The 24,715-nt window shown below is 44.5% G+C and overlaps 1 protein-coding gene across 12 annotated transcripts in view; it reads left to right on the top strand.

Moving 5' to 3' along the window:
• Window positions 1–24,715, top strand: part of LOC126108459 (eukaryotic translation initiation factor 4 gamma 1-like) — a 647,729-nt gene that overhangs the window by 104,219 nt on the left and 518,795 nt on the right. For 2 of the 12 annotated variants that reach the window (XM_049913689.1, XM_049913685.1), the window contains exon 1: window positions 13,437–13,748. The exons of the other annotated variants lie outside the window; for them this stretch is intronic. In XM_049913689.1, the coding sequence (XP_049769646.1) occupies window positions 13,712–13,748 (37 nt within the window). In that variant the 5' untranslated portion in view covers window positions 13,437–13,711. Of the gene's footprint in view, window positions 1–13,436; window positions 13,749–24,715 lie in introns of those variants that run through there. 12 annotated transcript variants of the gene reach the window in all.

The following is a 24,715-nucleotide window of genomic DNA, read 5'->3' as shown; positions in this document are numbered from 1 at the left end:
CGTGCTGTTAGCATAGACATTCGCGTCGGTCGTCTGGGTGGCCGGAGTGGCCGAGGGGTTCTAGGCGGAACCGCGCGACTGCTACGATCGCAGGTTCCAATACTGCCTGGGACATGGATGTGTGCGATGTCCTTAGGTCAGTTAGGTTTAAGTAGTTCTAGGGGACTGATGACCTAAGAAGGTAAGTCCCCTAGCACTTAGAACTACTTAAACCTAATTAACCTAAGGACATCACACACATCCATGCCCGAGGCAGGATTCGAACCTGCGTCTGTAGCGGTCGCGCGGTTCCAAACTGTAGCGCCTAGAACCGCTCGGCCACTTCGGCCGGTGGCGCGGTCTATTGCCCGACGAATTTGTATCAGTTCTGAAGCGAATGCCGTGAAGTGTTTCCTTTAGTTTAGATATCAACTCACGAGGGCTTCAGTCAGGGGAGTGCAGTAGGTGGTATAGCACTTAGCAGTCAAACTAATCAATAACAGCTTTTACTGTACGTTAGTTAAACCTAACTAACCTAAGGACATCACACACATCCATACCCGAGGCAGTATTGGAACCTGCGAGCGTAGCGGTTCCAGACTGTGGCGCCTAGAACCGCTCGGCCACTCTCGCCGGCTATGAGTAATGCGAGTTATTAGTTCCTGAAGTACAATTTTTACACTCTTAAAATAATTTTTATGAGAAAAAGTACTAAATCCAAAATTAAATTTCCACTAATTCCACAATAATAATAATGAAGAACACCTCAGATTTTTATACAAGACTTATCGGTCAGGCCCAGACAAAGTGTACATCAACTGTGGTTTGCATATCAGAACCATTACGGCTACAGGGAATTTTTGTGCTCCATTAAAAAATCTGCACAGTAAGATTTGTTATCTTTAGGAAGTAAGCACCAAATTTATTCTCCCCGAGCTTCATGCGGAAATGGAAAGCGATGAAACCGTGACGTGAGATGCCATGGAAAGTACTCCCTGCTCTGCACTTCAGCGGTCCTTAGGCACATTACTCGTATGGATGTCGCCGCGACTGTGTTGCAGAGCTGTGGAGGTTACATAAACTTCTCAGTTTTCAGACATCTTCTCTAACACGCGCAATGTTCTTCCGTCTGCGTAACTCTGTAAAATGGACCCACATAAAGATAACCCACGTGCTGACAGTCTTGCACATAAGAAAGTGTGTAGAAATGTGCTAACTCGTATTTTGCAACTTAATAGGCACGGTTTGAAGACACACAAAGCGGTTGAGTACTGTGCCGAAGATCGGAATCTTTTACAACGCCTTGTGCATGAAAATGCGTACTGTAAAATGAGGTACGAACGTCTTGTCTGCTATCTGCAACGTTGCTTCAGCTTTATAACACTGCGGAATAGCTTCACGGAAAAACTAAAACCTGCTTACACAGTCCTGCGCATACGAAAGTTGGTAACGGTTGTTACCAAGTTTCAACAAACAATAAAGCATAATAAAGAGCATGTACGTTACTGCCTTTCAATAAGATCCGCGACTGTCACGTATCCTACAAAGAAACTGTTTTATGAAAACAGTGCTTATTAAAATGTTCTGTCGCGTTACGTAAGAAATCTACAACTATGCTGCATTTTACTTTAATAAGAGAGACACGGATGTAATACAAGGAGCTCCTTTCGAAGCACGTTTGTAATAAAGCCCACATCTTCCCGATATTTATGTTTTCTTTTCAGGAGTAATGATCAAGTTTGTATGGAAATACATACACTGTGTGATCAAAAGTATCTGGACACCCCCGAAAAAATACGTTTTTCATATTAGGTGCATGGTGCTGCCACCTAGTGCCAGGTACTCCATATCAGCAACCTCAGTTGTCATTAGACATCGTGAAAGAGTAAAATGGAGCACTCCACGGAACTCACGGGCTTCGAACGTAGTCGGGTGATTGGGTGTCACTTGGGTCATACGTCTGTACGCGAGATTTCCACACTCCTAAACATCCCTAGGTCCACTGTTTCCGATGTGATGGAGAAGTGGAAACGTGAAGGGACACGTACAGCACAAAAGCGTACAGGCCGACCTCGTCTGTTGAGTGACAGAGACCGCCGACAGTTGAAGAGGGTCGTAATGTGTAACAGGCAGACATCTATCGAGACCATCACACAGGAATTCCAAACTGCATCCGGATCCACTGCAAGTACTATTACAGTTAGGCGGGAGGTGAGAAAACTTGGATTTCATGGTCGAGCGGCTGCTCATAAGCCACACATCACGCCTATAAATGCCAAACGACGCCTCGCCTGGTGTAAGGAGTGTAAACATCGGCCGATTGAACAGTGGAAAAACGTGTGGAGTGACGAATCACGGTACACATTGTAGCGATCCGATGACAGGGTGTGGGTATAGCGAATGCGCGGTGAACATCATCTGCCAGTGAGTATAGCGGAACAGTGAAATTCGGAGGCGGTGGTGTTATGGTGTGGTCGTGTTTTTCATGGAGGGGGCTCGCACCCCTTGTTGTTTTGCGTGGCACCATCACAGCACAGGCATGTTTTAAGCACCTTCTTACTTCCCACTGTTGAAGAGCAATCGAGGATGGTGACTGCATCTTTCAACACGATCGAGCATAATGCACGGCCTGTGGGGGAGTGGTTACACGAGAATAACATCCCTCTAATGGACTGGCCTGCACAGACTCCCGACGTGAATCCTATAGAACACATTTGGGATGTTTTGGAACGCCAACTTCGTGCCGAGCCTGCCCGACCGACATCGATACCTCTCCTCGGTGCAGCATTCCGTGAAGTGTCGGCTGCAATTCCCGAAGAAACCATCCGGCACGTGATTGAACGTATGCCAGCGAGAGTGGAAGCTGTCACGAAGGCTAAGTGTGGGCTAACACCATACTGTATTCCAGCGTTACCGAAGGAGGGCGGCGCGAACTTGAAAGTCATTTTCAGCCAGGTGTACGGATACTTTGAGATCACACAGTGTACCTGGTATGCAACTGAGAGCCAACTCTCCCGTAGTTCCCAGGAACCGCCTGACCTATACGTAGCCGGCCGGAGTGGCCGAGCGGTTCTAGGCGCTACAGTCTGGAACCGCGCGACCACTACGGTCGCAGGTTCGAATCCTGCCTGGGACATGGATGTGTGTGATGTCATTAGGTTAGTTAGGTTTAAGTAGTTCTAAGTTCTAGGGGACTGATGACCACAGCAGTTAAGTCCCATAGTGCTCAGAGCCATTTGGACCTATACGTGGACCTAGAGCCACATACCTCCGGGAACGCAGCAAGGACTTGTACAATCCATACTTGGCAGAAACAGTTTCCACCTACATATACGAGGTGGTCAGGGAAAGTCTGAATGTCCTGTACGGCTGTTGCAGGGTAGGTTGTGCTGGCAAACGAGTGTTAAGAAAGAAACTCCATGCGTCACACCGTCTCAAAGTTAACGTTGAAGTTAGGCATCAGGCTCACCAGATACAATATTAGCGTCAGTTGTTCCCATAGCGTACGAGACTGCTCAGCTTTCGGCTGGGGCTCGAGTCTTATTACCGTCCCAATTTTTGTATCGCTCTGTTCCGTTTAAGAAGATCAAACGAAGGATACACTGGCGATCTCGTCTCCCGCGGGCCGCTTGAATTTGTGCGCGAAACGGCTGGATTCACTTGCTTCAATTCCAATTAGCTAGAAAATGGCGCAACGTAACATTTTTTTTTTAAGAATTATTTTTCAGGACAACCTATCCTGCAACATCCTTACAAGCCTTTGAGACTGTTTCTGACCACCCTGTATACAAATGTGCAAATCCTTTCAGAGCTGGATCACAGAGTAATGTTTCTGCACTACTATAATACAGCTGTAAATGGCTGTGAAACACACGACACAAACAAACTGAACGGTGTATAACCTTTCAACCCCCCCTAATGTTGCCATGACCATGGAAACGCACAGTAGTGTCGAACTGACATTACCTTAGTTTTATGCTCCAACGATAATTCGTACGATTAACTGCAATGCTGCGGAACGGGTAATTTTACATTTACAGTACACATTAAGACGCAAATGCAGCTACGTGCTGACGGTTTACAAGTGTTTCTTTTGAACTGCAGTGGATTATTTACAGAAAACTACCTTAGGGAATAAATCAGAACAGAGCAGATCCCTGCAAGAGGAAAGCCGTCGCCCGCCTCCAGGTGTTCCAGGCAGGCGGGGAGCGGCCGACGTCAGCGCGCTTCCTGGAACGCAGGGCCCGCCTGGGTGCCTCACCTCTGGAGAACTGCTCCTCCTCCGTTTCTTTTCAATCCGGAGTTAAAGTTAGCCCTGTTTGCCGGTGACAACGGCACTGTTGAGATGCGGAGCAAAGAAGCAGCGACAAGCAAAAAACTAAACATTTCTGTGAGAATTACTCACTGCTTTTGCACTATTGGACCAGCTTGGGAAAAAAAAGCCTTTCCAGTTTTATACAGCCTAAACTGCTGTACCTCACATTAACCTAGTAAGGCAACAAGAAAAACAGAAAACAAAATTCCGAGCTCTTAGGTGTACATACTGATGATCACATAAAAACTATGTTAAAAAATGATTCAAATGGCTCTGAGCACTATGGTACTTAACTTCTGAGGTCATCAGTCCCCTAGAACTTAGAACTACTTAAACCTAACTGACCTAAGGACATCACACACATCCATGTCCCAGGCAGGATTCGAACCAGCAACCGTAGCTGTCGCGCGGTTCCAGACTGAAGCACCTAGTACCGCTCGGCCACACCGGCCGGCAAAAACTATGTAGTAGATCTGCTAAAACGTCCGGCTACTTTGCCATGAGATTAACCGCGAAGTTTGGGGGTATGGAAATCAGTAGGTTAACGTATTTTCAATTATTGGTGTCTCGTGAGATACTGTTCCTGGGGAACCCCACGCTTAAGCAAAAAGTATTCCAGCACAAAATGGAGTAATTAAAATTATGTCTGGGGTTACACACACACACACACACACACACACACACACACATCTCGCTGGTATCTCTTTCAGCAGCTGCCAATATCAACCACAACGCCACAGTGCATGATCAATAACTTTATGTTGGAACTCCTCTATTTGGTCCGTGTTTGCATACAAAAACAACAATATCAGAAACTGAGTCCGTCTTGATGCAAAACACCTTGTTATTTGTTTACTTATTTATTCTCCCAAACTATTTTTGGCGACAAATATCATCATCATCAGTGGGTTTCTAAGTTCCAAGATAAAGTTATTGTTTCTACGCCATGCCAGGCATTTCCAGTAAAGCTCTTCAACAAACTTAAAAACCCACTGATGATGGTGATATTTGTCGCTGAAACTAGTTTGGGAGAATAAATAAGTAAACAAATAACAAGGTGTTTTGCATCAAGGCGGACTCAATTTCTGATATTGTTGTTTTTCATTTAGGATATTTACCATCGGTATTCCCTCTTAGTTTGAGGGCAACAAAGACAGTCACGAGTGCAACAATTGTGATCTATATAACCCTTTAATGAATCTAAGATAAAAAGCTGAAATATGCAGCTATGAAATTCTTGTGTCAATCCAGCCACGGAAATAAAATGTCTTATTGACAGCAGACGCATTTTTCAAGTCGAAATATTTCCTCTAACCAGCTATACCTTACAGAAATTCTTGAACGAAAATAGTCAGTCCTTTTTACAGAACAAAATCTACATGTGTGCTTGTGTGTTTTCTGTGTTTAACACTCTATGGAGCAAGAAAGTAACTTCTTTTGTAATCGTTCGGCACTCCTGCTAACAGAATACAACCTACCCCACTTCATTCAATCTGTTTGATGTTCAAATGATTGCAGATATATATTTTCCCACATAAGAGCGGTTCTCCTGTCTCAAACGTATAAATATTACAAATTTAAATATTTTACATTTGTTTCAAATACGAGACTATTTCTGTTCAGCTGACAAGTTCTACATCATATCATTTAGCGTCCACGTGATCTACGGAACAAAACCTCCTCGCTCCCTCTTCCTTCACTTCTCGTGGGAAATAATCTCCAATTCCGGGCATCTTCACCCTTTACGCCTCAATCACTACCTTATCACTAACACCCCTGTCAGTTTGCTCCATGCTTTTGTAGGGTCAAAATAATGTGGACGACGGCACTCACGTTTATACCGCTTCAACAACGCACGTTAATGACAGGAAACACTGCGTATTTTACATATTCATTTCATTTCAAAGCGTAAAATGGTTCAAATGGCTCTGAGCACTATGCGACTCTCGCTCCGCAGCTGCTCACGCTAACCATGGGACCACGGTGCTCCTGCGCTGACACTATCCTTGATGTTGCCTACCTTGCGCATGGACTACTCAGTTTGTATATTTTGCTTATTTTTTTCATAGTTCCACACAACTTATTCCTGTTTTCTCGATTGATCTGTGTTCAGTTTTTCAAGGCCTATCCACTGTGCCAACTTATAACTAAATCTGAGGGGGGGGTGCGATGGGGAGGTCCCCTTGTTAATAGCGACTTGCAACAAACTTTACACATAATTTAAAACATTTACGAAACTTTTTCTAAGTGACGTGCCACCAAAAAAAAATCACAAAAGGATAAAACATTTATCGCTTACTACGTTCTCCCTGTTGATGCAGTAGAACTGCAGCATCATGCTCGAAGTTTTGATGTATTTTTACTACTGCATTCGCAACACGTTTTTCCAGCAGCATCTACATATACCACTAAATGTATCAGCAAAATCATATCATTGTACAGCACTAAAGTGGAAGCAACGAGAGAAAGAGGTGGCGAGAGAATTGGGATGATGGACGCCATTAGAAGACGGCTAACGTACAAACACGTCAAGAATGCTCAGATGTCCAGAAAAGGATACGACGGACAGTATCGATATGAAACCTGTTATACAAGAGATACACTAAAGAAAAAGGCCGACACTATTAATGAATTTGTAACTTTACAGTACGTATCATTTGTAACAGAATTGTTGTTAGTATTTCTAAGTAGTTTAGCGCCTTGCACATTTAATCGTTTGAACCGACTTGATGTTACCGTAGCAGATTTTATTAGTGGGAGAGTTCGATTCATTAAAGGATGGCGGCAGGGGCTTTTTGGTACTTGTAGATTCTTCACTTGATACCGGTTCTTGGTACTGAATAAGTTGGCTTTCACGGCATAATTGGCGTCTATCTTCGAGCCTCTACCAATTCAGGTTTTTCAGGATACCCGGAGCGCTCTCTCGTCAGTCAAAAGAAAAAAAAAACCTGTCACCATTTCTGCTGCCTTTCTTTCTGCATTTCACTTTCCCTCGTTACTCCTATGGAGCGTGAATCCCACACACTTCCGCATTACCAGGCGTCTTCAACAGATATCCAGAATTTTTTTATTTATTCGTCTTTGTTTGCCTTCATTCGATATTACAAACTAATGCCGTTGCTCTTCCCATTTTCCGAAATATTTGTGGAACTCTTATCTGGAATAGTCATTAGCTCTTTCAGCGACGTCTTGTTACTCATATCTTGAGGTCTGGTTCGCAAACATTTTGAACTCAACTCATTTATCATTTCCCCCTTTTTGTCGTACACTGTCGCCAGTGTCAATCTTTGCTGCTAGTATATGGTATATCAAAAAGAATCATCCGATTTGGCACGTGTGTATTTCTGAAACTAATAAACGTATACAATGAATTTTGTTTTTTGACGAAAGGGAAACTCAAAAAGTTTTTTTTTTTTTCACGTATCTTTTCATAAGTGTTCAATATATCGCGCTTCAGGTGCACGGCGTATGTCAGTGCGGTATTCAAATTGTCCGCACACTGCAGGGAACATGTTTTCAGTTACAACTTCCTCAGCTGCTGTTATGCGGTGTCTCAGTTCATTCATTGTTGTTGGCAACGGAGCGATTTATAAACCTCCACAATTAATAATCACATACAGTCAGGTCCAGTGACTTTGCAGGCCAGTAAAGTAAAGCTGAATCATTTGGTTCAGTGCGACCGATCCATAATCCAGTAATCCATTTATTTAAAAATTCCCGCATTTCGCCGTCCGCGGTGGTCTAGCGGTTCTGGCGCTGCAGTCCGGAACCGCGGGACTGCTACGGTCGCAGGTTCGAATCCTGCCTCGGGCATGGGTGTGTGTGATGTCCTTAGGTTAGTTAGGTTTAAGTAGTTCTAAGTTCTAGGGGACTTATGACCTAAGATGTTGAGTCCCATAGTGCTCAGAGCCATTTGAACCATTTTCCCGCATTTCCAGATGCCAGTGTGACACGTAAAACTCGAGAGTATACTCTTTCCAACAGTACGTAGTTCACGCACGTATCTCAAATAACATAATAGCTATGATTTGTTTTTTAAATGCGATGATTCTTTGTATATTGTGACACACACTGTGTACAGTTATGACAGCCGGCAGCTTGTGTCACTTAGGTCTTAAACCGACCGTTCTCATCTTAAACCGACGTTTACATTGAGGTTTTTTTCTGTATTATTTGAGAAGAGAATAAAAATCACTGGGTGTTATTTCTAAAATGGGTGCTAGGGCATAATTACAGCGTTCTTTTTGGTGAAAAATTCACGAACAGTTAACGAAGTGTGGGCAGGGGCGTTGTTGCGATGCAAAACCCATGAAGTGTTTCACCACAAATCCGAGCGTTCCTACCGGATTGGTTCACGCAGACGCCATGGACCTATAACTGTCTGTCAAACCCGTGCAGCGCTATACAGTTAAAATGGAAGAACAAAAAAAAAGCATTCAGCATAACACATTTGAGCGCACTTGTCGAGCTTACTACAGTGATACGGCCGCTCCACACGGGAGACAGTGGGAAGCTCTTCTCCGCAGCGCAGCGCAGCCTACACACGGCTCTCATGCAGGCAACGCCCCCTTCGTCGCCGCTTTGATCTGCAGCAGCTGCGGCGTTCCCGAGTTTCGGTCCTTTGTGGAGTCTGGCGACTAGGATCCTAGTCTCTCCAGTTCTACGAGGGCTATCCACAAAGTACATTACGTTTTGGAATTAAAAATAAATAAAGTATTCGAAATTTTTTTTTTTGTTATATACAGATGAAAGTCACACTAGAATACTACTTTTCTACATAGTTGCCATTTAAATTAAGGCACTTATCGTAGCGATGGACGAGCTCGGAAATTCCTTCGTCGTAAAATTCGGCCGCCTGCGCCTTCAACCACGTGGTTACCTCTTCTGGAAGCTGTGCGTCGTCATCAAAACGCTGCATAGCCAACCACTTCTTCATTGCTGGGAATAAGTGGAAGTCGCTCGGTGCCAGGTCGGGACTGTACGGCGGATGAGGAAACGACTCCCACTTAAAGGATTCGAGAACTTCACGAGTGGCATTTGCCGTGTGGGCCCGGGCGTTGTCGTGAATCGGCAAGATCTTTGAGCCCAACTTTCCCCTGCGCTTGTTTTGTATTGCTCTTCTGAGGTTGTGCAGAGTTTGGCAATACCTTTGAGAGTTTATCGTAGTGCCTCTTTCCAGGAAATCCACAAAAATCACACCTTTTCTGTCCCAAAAGACAGTCGCCATCACCTTCCTTGCCGACATTGTCTGCATGCATTTCTTGGGTTTTGGGGGGGAATTTGTGTGCCCCCACTGCATTGACTGCAATTTTGGCTCGCACTTCACATGCTTAACCCATGTTTCGTCACCAGTAACGATGCGATCGAGTAATGAGTCGCCATCTTTCTCGTAAGCGTCCAAAAACGTTAACGCTGCAGCCATTCGCTGATTTTTGTGAATCTCTGTCAAGATTTTTGGTATCCATCTTGCACAAAACTTGTGGTAAGCAAGCTTTTCGGTAATTATTTCGTGCAACAAACTTCGTGAAATTTGTGGAAAACTCGTAGAGAGTTCCGTTATTGTGATATTACGGTTTTCACGGACCGCGGCATCGACTTTTTCGACAAGTTCGGCAGTCACTATGCTGGGTCTTCCACTTCGCTCTTCGTCGTGAACGTTATTTCGGCCATTTTTAAATTTTATGACCCATTGACGCACTCCACCTTCAGTGATTATGTTGTCCCCATACACTTCACAAAGCTGCCGATAGATTTCTATCGGTGTACAGTTTTTTGCAGTCAGAAACCGTATTACAGCACGCACTTCACACTTGGCGGCATTTTCAATGAACGCTGATATTTCAAACTGCCACAGTAACTCAACGGAGTACAAGACGAACCTCTCACTAGCACGGCAGGATGCCGACTGAGCGGCAGAAAGCTATGACACCGAGATGGCCGCGCTAGCCCCGCCCCTAACGGGCACAAACGAAAACGTAATTGTCTTTGTGGATAGCCCTCGTATTACTGAACAACGAAATCAAGAAGAGGCCATTCATCGAAGGAAGAACGGTCGTGTCATGTAGTGACTGTGGGACACTGCACGAGGTCTGTTCGAAAAATACCACAACATCCGTAATTTCACGCCAATTGTGTGTTGGAACAAAATGCGGGAGACATCGCTGCACACGGCCGTGTTTAACGTGTAACTGCCGCAAGTTTCATTGTAGTATCTCTGTTATTGTTCAGTGCTATATTGAGTAGAAGTTTGACTCGCATTCGGGAGGACAACGGTTCAATCCCGAGTCCGGCCATCCTGATTTAGGTTTTCCGTCATTTCCCCAAATCGCTCCAGGCAAATTCAAGGATGGTTCCTTTGAAAGGGCACGGCCGACTTCCTTCCCCGTCCTTCCCTAATCCGATTAGACCGATGACCTCGCTGTTAGGTCTCTTCCCCCCCAAACAACCCAACCCATGACTCCCCTTGAACTTAGAACTACTTAAACCTAAGTAACCTAAGGACATCACACACATCCGTGCTGCTACCGCAGCAGTCGCGCGGTTCCGGACTGAAGCGCCTAGAACCGCTCGGTCACAAGGGCGGCTTTTTTGAACTGACGTCGCATTCTGACAACGTTTTCTCAATATAGTTGCTGGCCACGTGTGATTCGTACCAAAGCAAATTAACAATAGAGCAAATAGAAGATGGCCACGTTGATCTGTGTTCAAGGGTTCATTGCTTCACCGTAAGTTAATTGCCAGTTAAATTAAATTTCATCAAATTAGGCTATTTTATGAAGTCTTTGAATACTTCCCACAAAATCGTTGGTGATCAACGTAATCGGTATGTCATCTTTCTTACTGCGTTAACACGGAGACAATTTCTTTTTCTTTAAGCAGTTTTTAGATATGGTGTCTGTAGGGCTAGAGGGTAAGTTGAATGTATTTTTGGCATTCTTGATAGACTGCAGATTTTTTGGTCAGCTTCTAGTGTTTTTTGTCAGCCTGTCATGTATCTCTGGAATTTTCTGATGGTGTTGCAAAAAATAAAACAAAAAAACTTGCTGCGTGTTGCACAGTTTTGTTCGTGAGCAAGACAGATACAGATTTGAAGACACTTTGAGTAGTTGAGTGTTATGTTAGATGTCAACAGATCCAACGTGAGTGACGCTCAACAATCGTCATAATCTCTAAAGAACGTTTGCCTACAACATCTGGGGAAAACGTTTAATTTTCTGCGGGTTACCCGAATATTCTTCACAGACCATGTTGCATATCGATGGATGAAATCTTCTCTATTGACTTCCACCTCTAGTCAACAGTATGACCGCACGACCTTGCAAAAAAAAAAAAAAACAGAGCAGTGACCCCAATACGTCGCCACAAAAGCGTGTTGGCTCTGCACATCCATTTAAACCAGGGTAGTCCGACCCACGGGCCGCATGCAGCCCGTAGCAAGTATAAATGCGTCCCAAGAAGTATGTCACACGACCGGTAAAAAATAAAAAAGTGAAATTCCGTTTATACATTATAATGGCAAATTGATTATTTTCAATTTGGAATCCCACTAGACGGTGCTATTCTCTCATTAGACCGTCTTGGTGTGGGTTTTTGTTTTTTAGCGGTTATTGTTGGTGTCAAGTAGATTATGTGCGGCCCAATGTGGCGCACGTAAGCTAAAAGGATGGACACTCCTGTTTTAACGCAATGCTTTGCCAGTTGAAGCGCTTCTTAGTAGCTCCGTGTGAAGGCGGCATTAGCGATACAGAAGGCGTCTACTGGGACGATAGAGCCTTAGTTTCTGCGTCATGTCTGTGTACGCATCCTATCACGCGGTGCATTAGTTCTGCATCGTTGTCTCCATCTTAGCGATTCCTGAGCAACCCCCATTCGCAGATGGTTTCGCTTGGAACTCAAATATTTTTGAACAAATTTTGCCGTCACACGTTTCAAACCGTAAACATGCGAAAAAATTTCAGGACATGCGTCAGTTGTTATACCAGCATCATCATCGACTTTTCTGATTGTGATTCGGCGAACTTCACAATCATTTCCTACACTTTTTTCCACGATTTTATGTCGTGCTGGGGTTCCTCAGGTGCTCATCTTCAACGTCTTCGTGGCCTTGGAGACGCTTATAGCGCTCGTAAACACTTGCGTCAAGCGTAGCAGACTAACCGAAAGCTGTATTTTTAACTTTTCTAAACCTTTGCTGCGCCTTTTTCTTATAGCAAACATTAATGCAAATTAATCCATTATTACAAAAAATAGTTAATAGCCGGCACTGAAAAAACATGTGGAATATTTTGGACAGCCGAGAGCTAACAAACACTGTACAATGCTTCACAGACATGTTCAGTAACACAGCGACGAAGAAATTGCGCGACTCATACTAAAACAACACGTGAAATTACAAACTACCGTTATAAAATGGGACGTACTAGTTATATGTGAGCTGTCTTCGATGTAGGTTCCATTTTCCATGTATCTCCCAATAAAGCGAAATTTGCTTCTTGTCTGGGGCGCAATAGACCATTTATGTCAAATCATTTCGTTCCGTACGAGTTGATACAGTTGTGTAAGGCAAGCATACCTACCACCATTCGTGCTGCCCATCATTGTATACGTTTAATTTACGTTCTTAGACATCGTTCACTTTTTGTCAGCTTAATATTACTTCCATTGAGGTCGGGCCGCACCTGCAACTTCCGCCAGTATGATTGTTGGCGATGCTGCTCGAGAATATCCGACTGTTTTCGTATGCTGTCTTTCTCCTGTGGTTTGGAAGACAGCTCGTTTTTTAGAAGGCGGTGTCCGATTTGTTTAGACAGCAAATCATTTCCTCGATTAGGTTACAATTGTGACAGAACCCAAATGAAAAACAAGAAAAAGAGCGCAGTAGTAGGTTTATGTCCGAGTGTTACGTGGCTCACGTGGACGTTATTGTGGTGAGCAGACAGGTTTGCTGGAAGGGAGGCGCAGGTACGCTAGAAGGCGGTGAGTCCCGGGACGGCAGCTTAGCGCCGAGCGGCGCTTAATTCCGCTTCCCCCCGTGCTCGTAGCCGCGCGCTATTGGACGCCTCCGCTCCCCTCCCGGCGCCGCTGGCTCGGCCCGGCTGCTAGCTCGCGTGCTGCTTACGTGTGCCGTGTGGACGATCTTATAACCTAGCAACGCGGCTGCCACGTTAACAAACCAGACGGGTTCCGCGAGCCGCTTTCTGCCGTCGCGAAATCACTGTCCGACGAGGCGGAAACACGTATTCTGCGCACCACAGTGTAACGAACCGAAGAAAGATCAGTGTCCGAAGAAAGTGGCACAGGAAGATTCAAAATAGTAAGAAAAACATCCGAGAGTAAAAAAAAAAAAAAAGTGTGTGAGTGTGTGTTTCGCAACCCCGGGGGACGTGTTGGAGTACCCCGGGATAAGTGAAGTTTTTGATGTTCTTCAGCGGTGACTTTTACGACGGCGCCGAAGGTAAAAGAAGTGCAACCGTATTTTGTGTACTTTTAAGTATTTGGGTTTTGTAGTCTCATTATTAGTATTTCTGCAGGTGACACTGTGTGTGTGTGTGTGTGTGTATGTGTGTTGTAATGATCGTGTTCTCGAAACAGATATTTGCTCCGCCTAACAAGTATGATCATTAACTGCTGCCCAGTTTTGTGCGTGCGTTCTTCCTGCTGTTGACGTTCTAGTGAATTCGGTGAGTTTTGTAAAAAAATTATCTGCATCCCGTGCGTCTAAGTGTTTAAACCGTGTCAGCAAAATTAGCTCATTATTTTTCGTAAGTTGTCCTGATACCTCTGCGATAGATATTGTCAAGTTCTAAAAGAACTTTTTTTTTCGTCTCTCTTCCCTGTCGTCCCCACGGTCAAATCTTTTTCGCGGTATGCAATGGCAAGTTTCGTTAATGACGCAATGATGTATGTATTGGATTTTTGTCATGTTTCAGAGAATTTGGCTCTGACGTTGATACGTGAATCTACTGTAGAATAACAACTGTGTGGTATAGCCGTATTGAACGACTTCTTTTTCTCCTTTGTATTTCATGTCTCTCACGTATAACAGTCGAGTATTGTTACGCACTTGTTTAATACACGAACAGCTTCGTTTGTATCAGGAAGAGCAATGCATGAGAATATCCCTGTTCAAATTCGTTTCGAGATCAACGCTCGCAGTTTTCTTTGAGAGCACAAAGGGAGCTGTCAGTGAAGTATATCTAGCGGTATTGCTGTATTTCAAAGAAAACCGCCGCAGGATTGATTGATACGCGAATCTCGTGTAACAGCTGTTTCGTCTGGCCACGTTTAGCGACATTTTTGCCTAGTCGCTCTTTGCGTATTCAGTTCGAATAGCAGGCAAGGTAATGTTACAGCTGACTAGTTTGATGCGTGAACGGTGTGTAACAGCTGTGCGTTGTAGCCGTGTCGGGCGACCATTTTTATTTCTCTCAGGAATAGCCGTGCGGCGCCGCTAGCGCCGTGGCGACAGTCAGGTGTCTCAATAGAGGCGAGAAGTGTGCCAACTGGCGCTGCTTTCAGCGGCTTCGGTTTATTTTACTTTTTTTTTGCGGTCTAGGTCGCGTGCTGCGACACGCTTTTTGTGCGGCTTTTCGGCCCGGACGCCCCCACATCGTGTCCTGCGGAACGTACCATATGTCGGCGCATGTCGTCCTAGGTCACGGACGTTTAAAGGCTGCCGGCAGAGCCTTGTCCTTGTGTGGATCTGCTACGCAGCCGCCGCCCCCCCCCCCCCCCCCCCCTATTTCGCTGTGCATCAGATAATTGTCGTCTCATCTTTTTCTCTTCCCTCCCCGCACTCGGGCTGAAAATTGCAGTCGTGGGCGGAAATTGTGTTACGTAGGCTCCTGCGGATGACGTAACACCTCGCGAAAGTTGTGCAGTCGCGACGCAAATTCCACGCAGGCAGAAAGGTCAAAGTCTTGTGTTAAGATTACGTTTTGAGTCTGCCACCTCCATATTTACTGTGCATACCACCATGAAGTGCGTGCCAGAGGGTACTTAACGTGTGGATTTTCTTCCCATTCCACTGCGTGTGGAGCGGGAAAAAAACGACTTCTTAAATGGCACTGCCCGTGATTTTGTCCTCACGGTCCCTAGGGCAGGTTGAAGAACACGTCAAGATTCCTATCTTAATAATGGTTACTGAAATGCACATCGGTAATCATCGTGTTCAAGCTGGAAGCTCCTATTGACGTTTCTTCCATATTTGCGAATTAATTTAGAGTTTTTAAACTCCCCGTTCTGCAAAACATTTTTTTTAACTCAAACATGTTTTGACACCTGTGTGTTATCTTTCCCGACTCTTCATTTATTTCTGAAATCACATAAATTTTGAAAGTTCATAGTTTCACCTCATGTCATTTTTTCCGTCTTATTGTGCATCGTTAGTGTTTTGTCTTTTTCTGTTGTAATGTATATACAGTATTCTCCACTTCTTCTTATAGGCGCTACATAAAAACAAGGCATCTGTTGATATCTACTTTCACTATTAATGTAGTTACAGAAATAAATTCCGAGACCCACAAGAACTTATAATTGTGTCTCGGAACATGTTGAGTAAACAGAAATACATTCTGTTTTTACAGAAAGGGGAATTTAAGAAACCAAATTTCGTCCATAGGCCGTCGCGGGATAATTTGCAGGTATCTTCAAGAGTGTTCAAGTTTTTCACATTTCCGTGACGCTCGTCTTTCGATGCGTTCATATTTAGATTTATATATATTAAATGTTAAATTTGTTTTATTTGCGTTATTTTATTTTATTTTTTTATATAGATATTATTACACGAGTGTCGCCCTGGAATTGCACCTAGTTGTCCTGTTTACACCATTATGTCCGATTTTCGGCTTTCTCAAGCACGTTTCATTTAGACATTTCACTTTCACTTTTTTACGCGTATTTATCGTTTATAGTGTTGCCTACTGCCTCTGTATCGTATCGCAAAAGCAAACGGCTGCTTAAAGTTAAACCTTGCGCCCTAAGAAGTTGTTTCTTACGTAACAGTAAGACTTTAATGTATCAACTATAATGTAGTAACAAACGTAATTACAAACAGTTCCTTAAACAATCGTACTCCTGTAGAATGATACAATTTTGTAGGTACGTTCAGTGTTATATGTGAATACTGTCAGCGAAATATGTTGCGAGTAGAGTTAGCAGCGAAGAAGTAGAAATTAAAACGACATAGCTGATGGTGAAGTTTTACTATTCATCAACAAAACTATAATAAGCGATAAACAGGGTTCCTCTCACCATTATGTTGTTGGTGTCAGCGAGTAATAATTTCGAAGAGGTTTTTGAAGTTGGTGGGAAGTCGCTGAGCGCCGTCTTTCTCAAAGACTGGATGAATATACTCGGAGTAATTTGCACGCTCTGAGTTAACTCTGCCTGTGTGCATGTAGACAGCTTCTGACCTGAAAGACTTGCTGCAGTGTGTCAAACTACCAACCTGAGTTTACAGCTCTTCATGAGTGGATTACGACAGCATTTTAAATTTTTGAATTCAATCAGTAATAACGCCCGCGCAGCGAAAAAGAAATGCAGCTACTCTGATGTCGATCAGTTACGATCAATGATGTACGTATTAGACTTGGCCACTGTTTCTATGTTTCGATACAGTGTTTCAGTGTTTCGGAACGGCTATGGTTCACTGTTTCGAAACAGTGGTGTTTCATTCCGCCCTTGTCTCGGATCTTGAGCCAGACACAGAAACTGTATCGTTGTTTCAAAATAAGACTGTTTCAGTCCACCTGTGCCTGGAACGGACTAATTGTATCGAAATAGTGATGTTTCATTCCGCTCTGTGCCGGACGAGATTCGGGCTCGGCACAGGTACTGAAACACGACATACCACTTCATGAAACACTTTCAAGAGTGTCGAAATCTTTTGACAAGCAATAGCATGAAGCTCAAGATATCCGATAATAAAGCTTCGTTTCTAGCTGACTGTCCTATTCCGAAATGGCGTAACATCTGCTTTGGCCGGCCGAAGTGGCCGCGCGGTTAAAGGCGCTGCAGTCTGGAACCGCAAGACCGCTACGGTCGCAGGTTCGAATCCTGCCTCGGGCATGGATGTTTGTGATGTCGTTAGGTTAGTTAGGTTTAACTACTTCTAAGTTCTAGGGGACTAATGACCTCAGCAGTTGAGTCCCATAGTGCTCAGAGCCATTTGAACATCTGCTTTATAAACACTAACCAAACAATAAAACAACGCATACTATTCGCATTCAAAATAATAAATATGTGAAAATCATTCAGTTAAATTACACTTTTTTATAACATACGCCTCTCTGTTCATGTACAGTAATCATATTAAGAAACGCAAGTAAGCCTACAACATTTTGAACAAAAAAAGGCGTAGAGTGACAGTTATTAGACATATATACAAATTTGATGTAGGTATAATTGCAAGCAATCTGTTTGGCATATCACTGATAGTGTAATGGTGAACAGGAAGGGATGGGAAACATGGTGCATTTATAGTAGTGGTTCGAAAAACAAAACTTTTTTTCTGTTATATTTTGTTATTTATTCGAATTATATGGCGTTATTTGTGAGTCTATAGTCACTGTGTCTATTATCCACAATGATTCCCTTTGTGTGCATGGAAATTATCAGGATGGGTATATTAGCCATACTAATGGAATGTGGGAATCCCAGTAGCATATCTGTTGTTTCTGCAGTTTGCTCCCACCTCCAGTTCCGTTCGTGGTGGTTCTTCTGTCTTCAGCTATGGCTGTCCTCAGCCCATTGAAAAGTATGAAAGTCACATGACATAAAAGCAGCGCATTTGCTGCAGGAAATACGAAACTCCAAAGACGCCTAAGTGATAGTTTCATACTTTCTGCGATATGATTAGCGCTCTCGCACCTCATTTGTGTTTATAAGGACATACTTATACAGTAGACATTCAAGATGATAAAATGTGTAGGTTTATTAGATAACAAAACACAAACTGTTTCACTGTTTCGAAACACCGTATCGAAACATTACATTGTACTGTTTCATTTGTTTCGAAACATTACGTGTTTCAGTTTGCCCATCTTTAGTACGTATTGTACCCGGCTCCGTTAATGTATCATGATTTCTCCGCTGTTACCTTAGGAGGCTATGAACTACAGGTTTTTGTAAATCATGATTTGGTACAATAGCTGTATTGCACTTTATTAAAGGTACCAGTGTTTGTCGCACAATTAACACTGGTTTCTATCAGATCACTGAAGCGCTCTCGGGCGTGGCTATCACTTGTAGGGGTGACCGCCCCGTCTGCCGAGCGCTGTTGTCGGAGGTGCACTGGGCCCTTGTGAGGCGATTGTGTCTGAGGATGACACGGCGGCCGGTCGGTGCCGTTGAACATTCCGAGGCCTGTTCGGAGGGAGAGAATTTACTACAGCACGTGTGTCTGTTAATGAGTTTGACCGTTCCACTATGTACAAATCGTGTACTTGTATTCTATCAGTCTGATTCAGTATTGTGTGACGACCTAGATACAAACGATCAGGACTGCATGCAAGCTCTGTAATTCCAGCCCCGCAGTGCCCTTGTGGTCAGGCATTAACAGTGCGCCATGTTTTATTGTCGTGTCCCCGCTTTAGTCAATCTCGTGTTGTCCTGTGCCTGCCGTCTACTTTACCGGATATTTTAGCTGATGACGCTCGAGCAGCTGCTCGTGTTCTGCGTTTTATAACTTTGACTGGCTTGTCCAAAGACATCTAACTTTTTTACTTATTTTATCTGCATCTTTGTCAAGCCTTTCTGGTGGTCCCCCCTGCCCTTGAGTTTTACTAGATTCCCTGTGCTCTAATAACTGTGACTGGGCGCTAATGACCTCAGTAGTTGAGCGCCCTTAAACCCCACAAAAAAAGCTCTGTAATTAACATCGTCCTTTTCTTAGATTTTTCAAACCGACCACATCAAGTTAAGTCAGAAATTTCGTTTCTCCGCAGTTCCATTTCACCACCACGCCATTAGCTGCGCAACATAACCAACTGCTCTTCGGCATTCTCTTATATCACCAAATTTCAGATGCTTCTATTCCCTTATTGTCTGAACTGTTTCATCATCCACGTTTCCCACCCGTACAACGCTACACTCCGTACAAATAACTTCAGGGAAGACTTGCAAAAACACTTAAATATAAATTCAATGTTAAATTTCTAATCTTCGGAAATGCTTTTCTGCTGTGGCCACTCTGCACTTGCTGCCCAAATAGCGGAATTCATCTATTTATTTTAGTCTCTCATTTCCCAATCTAATTCACTCAGTCTCGCCTGATATATTGCGACTACATTCAACTTCCCTTGCTTTAGTTTTCTTTATGTTCATCTTATCAATTTACGCCATCAGCCAAACTCGAAGTTGCGTTTTCTTCCCTCTTAACTTTAATCTCATTTCCAAATTTCTCCCTGGTTTCCTTTACTGCTTGTTCAACGTACAGACTAACATCGGGGATAGGCTACAAGCCTGTCTCACGTCCTTGTCAGTTACTCCTTGTCTGTCACGTTTGTCAGTTCTTAGAAGTGGAGCCTCTTTTCTGTATGAGCAGTAGATAACCTTACGCTGCCTGTATTTTATCCCTGCTGTCTTCAGGATTGTAGAGAGTAGCCTGGTCAACTCTGTCAAAAGCTAATGCGTCTAAAATCCGGCCCATAGTAGCTCGCAGAGAGCTGTGTAATCACCCTTCACACGCTTCACAGAGCAATGATGTAGATGAATGTCAGTTTATACGTATTGTTCGATGGTGACATGTCGTGGTGTGGACGCACAAAATACGTATTATTTGCTTTAGAGAAACAGTGGTGGTTCAAATGGCTCCTAACACTATGGGACTTAACATCTGAGGTCATCAGTCCCCTATGACTTAGAACTACTTAAACCTAACTAACCTAAGGACATCACACACATCCATGCCCTGGGCGGGATTCGAACCTGTGACCGTTGCAGCAGCGCCGTTCCAGAATGAAGCGCGTAGAACCGTCCGTCACAGCGACCGGCCGGGTAGAATCTAGCTTCGAATTGTATCGAGGAAAGGGACGTGTATGGCTATGCAGACAACCTCATGAATCCATGGGCTGTACATGTCAGCAGGGGACTGTTCAAGCTGGATGAGACTCTGTAAAGATGTGGGGAGTGTGCAGTTGGAGCGATATGGGACCCCTAACACGTCTACATACGACTCTGACAGATGACACGTGCGTAAGGATCCTGTCTGACTACCTGCATCCATTCCTGTCCATTGCGCATTCCGACGGACGTGGGCAATTCCAGCAGGGCAACGCGACACCCCAAACGTCCAGAATTGCTACAGAGTGGCTCCAGGAACACTCTTGTGGTTTTAAAGACCTCCGCTGGCCACCGAACTCCCCAGACAGAAACATTACTGAACATATTTGGGATGCCTTGCTACTTGCTGTTCAGAAGAGATCTCGACCCTCTCGTACCCCTACGGGAATTACGGACAGCCCTGCAGGATTCACGGTGAATTCCCTCCAGCCCTACTTCAGAAATTAGTTGAGTCCATGGCCCTTCTGCGTGCTCTCCAGGGCCCTGTACGATATTATTTAGATGTATGAGTGTGTTTGGGTCTTCAGTGTAATATTACAGGCAACTGACGGCTACGGGGCAGGAAGAGTTCTGCACCTGTGGCGTCGCGCACGTATCGAGCAGCCGTTCGCTCCGATGACGGCATACCTGGAGACCACGATCGATGTGGTGTAACGAGAAATGTTATTCATCCGAGCAGGCGGCACGCTATCCAGTGTCGAGGGCAAAGAGAAGCAGAAAGAGTAATAAAACTGTAGGCTGCAACTCAGGATTGGCTGTAGCTATGAGACAGAGTGTCAGCGGTGTAATTTGGAGAGGCCCTGGATAGCCCTGACCTGATTGTCGAGATAAGACTACGTCATCACATCGCCCGCGTGGCATGTGCGGCCACCGCGTACAGGAGGTTAGTTTTTAAATCACTTTACCTTCATGGCGGCTTCGACTCTGCCGAGGTGCTCTTTCAGTGAGGTGTCTGGGTGACAGTGGAGGAATGGCTACCAATTGTTCGTCGAGATAAGCAACCAGAGAAGGTTGCACGTTTGGACGTCGGGGTCTGGAACGAAGCCCATGCACTTACACCGAAAATGTTCCGTTCGATTCAGACCAGTCTACTTAAGTCAGTGGTTCCCAACCTGGGGGTAATTATCCCTGAGGGGTAAAACGGTATTTTCTGAAGGGTAAAAATTAAACGATTCGGTTCTGTTTCAGTCACCAAACTGAATTACTTTGAAAAGCTCATTACTTTCATCACAATTTTGTAACACTCTGAAACTGATTATATATCAATAATTACTTTTTCTCAACTAGTAGCATTAATGCCGTGCACTTTACAGGTTCCTCACATAGTCCACCCAATATGCACATGTATTGTGCTTTATCCAGTAGATCAGAGTGAGACATATACGTAACAAATGCTAAATATCTCATCAAAATGCCTCCTCCAAGTTGTAGATAATACCTGGAGTAGTGCCGGCCGATGTGCACGAGCGGTTCTAGGCGCTTGAGTCTGGAACCGCACGACCGCTACGGTCGCAGGTTCGAATCCTGCCTCGGGCATGGATGTGTGTGACGTCGTTAGCTTAGTTAGGTTTCAGTAGTTCGAAGTTGTAGGGGACTGATGACCTCACATGTTAAGTCCCATAGTGGTCAGAGCCATTTGAACCTAGAGTATTCTAGAAACTGCTTCATTACTCGCTTCGAAACATAAATTAATTAATCGATAGCACAGCACAGCAGTAACTACATAACGATTACCATAGAGCTGTACACACTATAACTGGCTTTGGTCGAACACAAAGCATAGACAGCATGAAGTCTTCCATCTTCAGCCAGTTCACAATTAAGGAGTGCAGCCATTAAGTGATCAACGAACTGTAAGTGTAGTGCACACGTTTTCATGTGGTTGATTTTAAACGGGGTTGCAGTGTGCAAGACGAGCAAGTGCCGCAGTGGAGAAGAGTAATGCAGGGGAGTACGTATTGTAACGAGTGTCTACCCCCAGTGTGGATAGTTAGCTTTTCATCTGAAAAGGAACGGTGAGTAGCACTTGCGGTGCACCACGAATACCTTCGTCATCCATTCTAACACATACACGCACACACACACTAAATACCATTCATCTTTCATCAGTTTAAAAATAATAAATGTTCCAATAAAAGTCTTTCATTTTGCAGTTTAGTTAGGTGCTAAAGTGGGAGAGGGAACCTGGAAATTAGTGGTAAGATCCTGTGGGAGCAAGCTAGTCAGGTAGTCGGTCCCTAAGCTTACACACTACTTAACCTAACTTACGCTAAGGACGACACACGCACCCATGCCCGAGGGAGGACTCGAACCTCCGACGGGAGAAGGGGGATGGGGGAGCCCCACGAATCGTCACAATGCGCCCCAGACCGTGCTGTTACCCCGCGCGGCGTGGGGGAGGGAGGAGGGGTACTCGGTAATGTCTGATTGCACTCGAGGGTAATGGTCTAAGAAAGGTTGGGAACCATCGATATAAGGAATAATATTGTGTACAAGCCGTTGCCTCGTAGATGCTGCTTTTTCACAACGTGCATTGCCATGGCGATACAATCAACCATCTATCGTATGCAATAAACGTCGATGTGAATTTTGTCAATATTCGTCCGCATGTAGCTTCGTAACATGTAGTGGTTAATCCCGCATTCCGCAGGGTTATGCGGCTACTTTTCTTCATCAGATGGGTCTTTTGACTATTACAGGTACAAAGCAAAAGGGCTGAATTTCTACTACGAAACGAGCAAATAATCCTAATTAACGTAGGTTTCGAAAGCTGTAGTTTTCCCGATACGGCGTATTGTGGCAGAGTAGATAAATACCTTCTATCTGATACCTTCCACCATCTCCTGGCTTCTTCCATGTATACAACCTTCTTTCATGATTCTTGAACGAAATGTTAGCTATGATTAAGTTATGCTCTGTGCATAATTCTATCAGGCCGCTTCCTCCAAAGGACCTGGAAGATGAGCTGAACGGAATGGACAGTGTCTTGAAAGGAGGGTATAAGATGAACGTCAACAGAAGCAAAACAAAGATAATGGAATGTAGTCGAATTAAATCGGGTGATGCTGCGGGAATTAGATTAGGAAAGGAGAGGTTTAAAATAGTAAATGAGTTTTGCTATTTGGAGAGCAAAATAACTGATGATGGTCGAAGTAGAGAGGATATAAAATATAGACTGGCAGTGGCAAGGAAAGCGTTTCTGAAGAAGAGAAATTTTTTAACATTGCATATAGATGTAAGTGTCAGGAAGTCGTTTCTGAAAGTATTTGTATGGAGTGTAGCCATGTATGGAAGTGAAACATGGACGATAACTAGTTTGGACAAGAAGAGAATAGAAACTTTCGAAATGTGGTGCTACAGAAGAATGCTGAAGATTAGATGGGTAGATCACATAACTAACGAGGAGGTATTTAATAGAATTGGGGAGGAGTTTGTGGCACAACTTGACTAGACGAAGGGATCGGTTGGTAGGACATGTTCTGAGGCATCAAGGGATCACCGATCACCAATTTAGTACTGGACGGCAGCGTGGAGGGTAAAAATTGTAGAGGGAGACCAAGAGATCAATACACTAGACAGATTCAGAAGGATGTAGGCTGCAGTAGGTACTGGGAGATGAAGAGGCTTGCACAGGATAGAGTAGCATGGAGAGCTGCATCAAACCAGTCTCAGGACTGAAGACCACAACAACAATACACGCACGTGTGCACTTTGCACTTGGGCGTACCCCCGTACGGGGGAACCATTGGTTCTTGTTGCTCTGTCATATACACGCCCGTTTCATTTGTACGAATAATAGGCAAACGCCTTTTGCAATTGGAGGCAGACCAACCAATTGATACAGGATTAATAAACTTGCCAGGAACCATGATGTGGATACCCATCTGGGGATTCCCCTGGTCATTGCGAACTGGAAGCCAAGTGCATAATATTGTACGGTAGCTACTCTGGGACACCACATTCCCCCTCTGATAGGATTCTGAACATCTTTCTGTGCTGACAGTCGAGAGCAGATTCGTTTCAGGGTGGGGGGACATTGCGGTGGAGGAGCATGTAAAGTTGAGGACGGTCGGCTCATTCGGCGGTCGAGCCCCTCTGCGAGTAGTGGAGTAGGCGAGGTCAACGGCATGCTGTGGTGCGCGTATTTCGGGGTCGACCTTAGCCGTGTCGACCAATTGCGCGCATCGACCCGTCCTTACGTCACAGCTCGCACGCTTATCGCCACGCGTCTCTAGGCAGACTACGTCACACGGCGAGCTGCCTGCCAGCAATGGTGAGTGCTCAGTCTCACCCCAGCGTACGGAGTACTGCGGCGACAAAGTAACAAAACTGACTTACTGCTTGTAAGGAAGTCCACGC

This window comes from Schistocerca cancellata, chromosome 11 (assembly GCF_023864275.1).
Source record: "Schistocerca cancellata isolate TAMUIC-IGC-003103 chromosome 11, iqSchCanc2.1, whole genome shotgun sequence".
NCBI classification, from domain to species: Eukaryota; Metazoa; Arthropoda; class Insecta; order Orthoptera; family Acrididae; genus Schistocerca; species Schistocerca cancellata.
The sequence above is the reverse complement of the archived record's forward strand: the minus strand, read 5'-3'. Positions and strand labels throughout refer to the sequence as shown.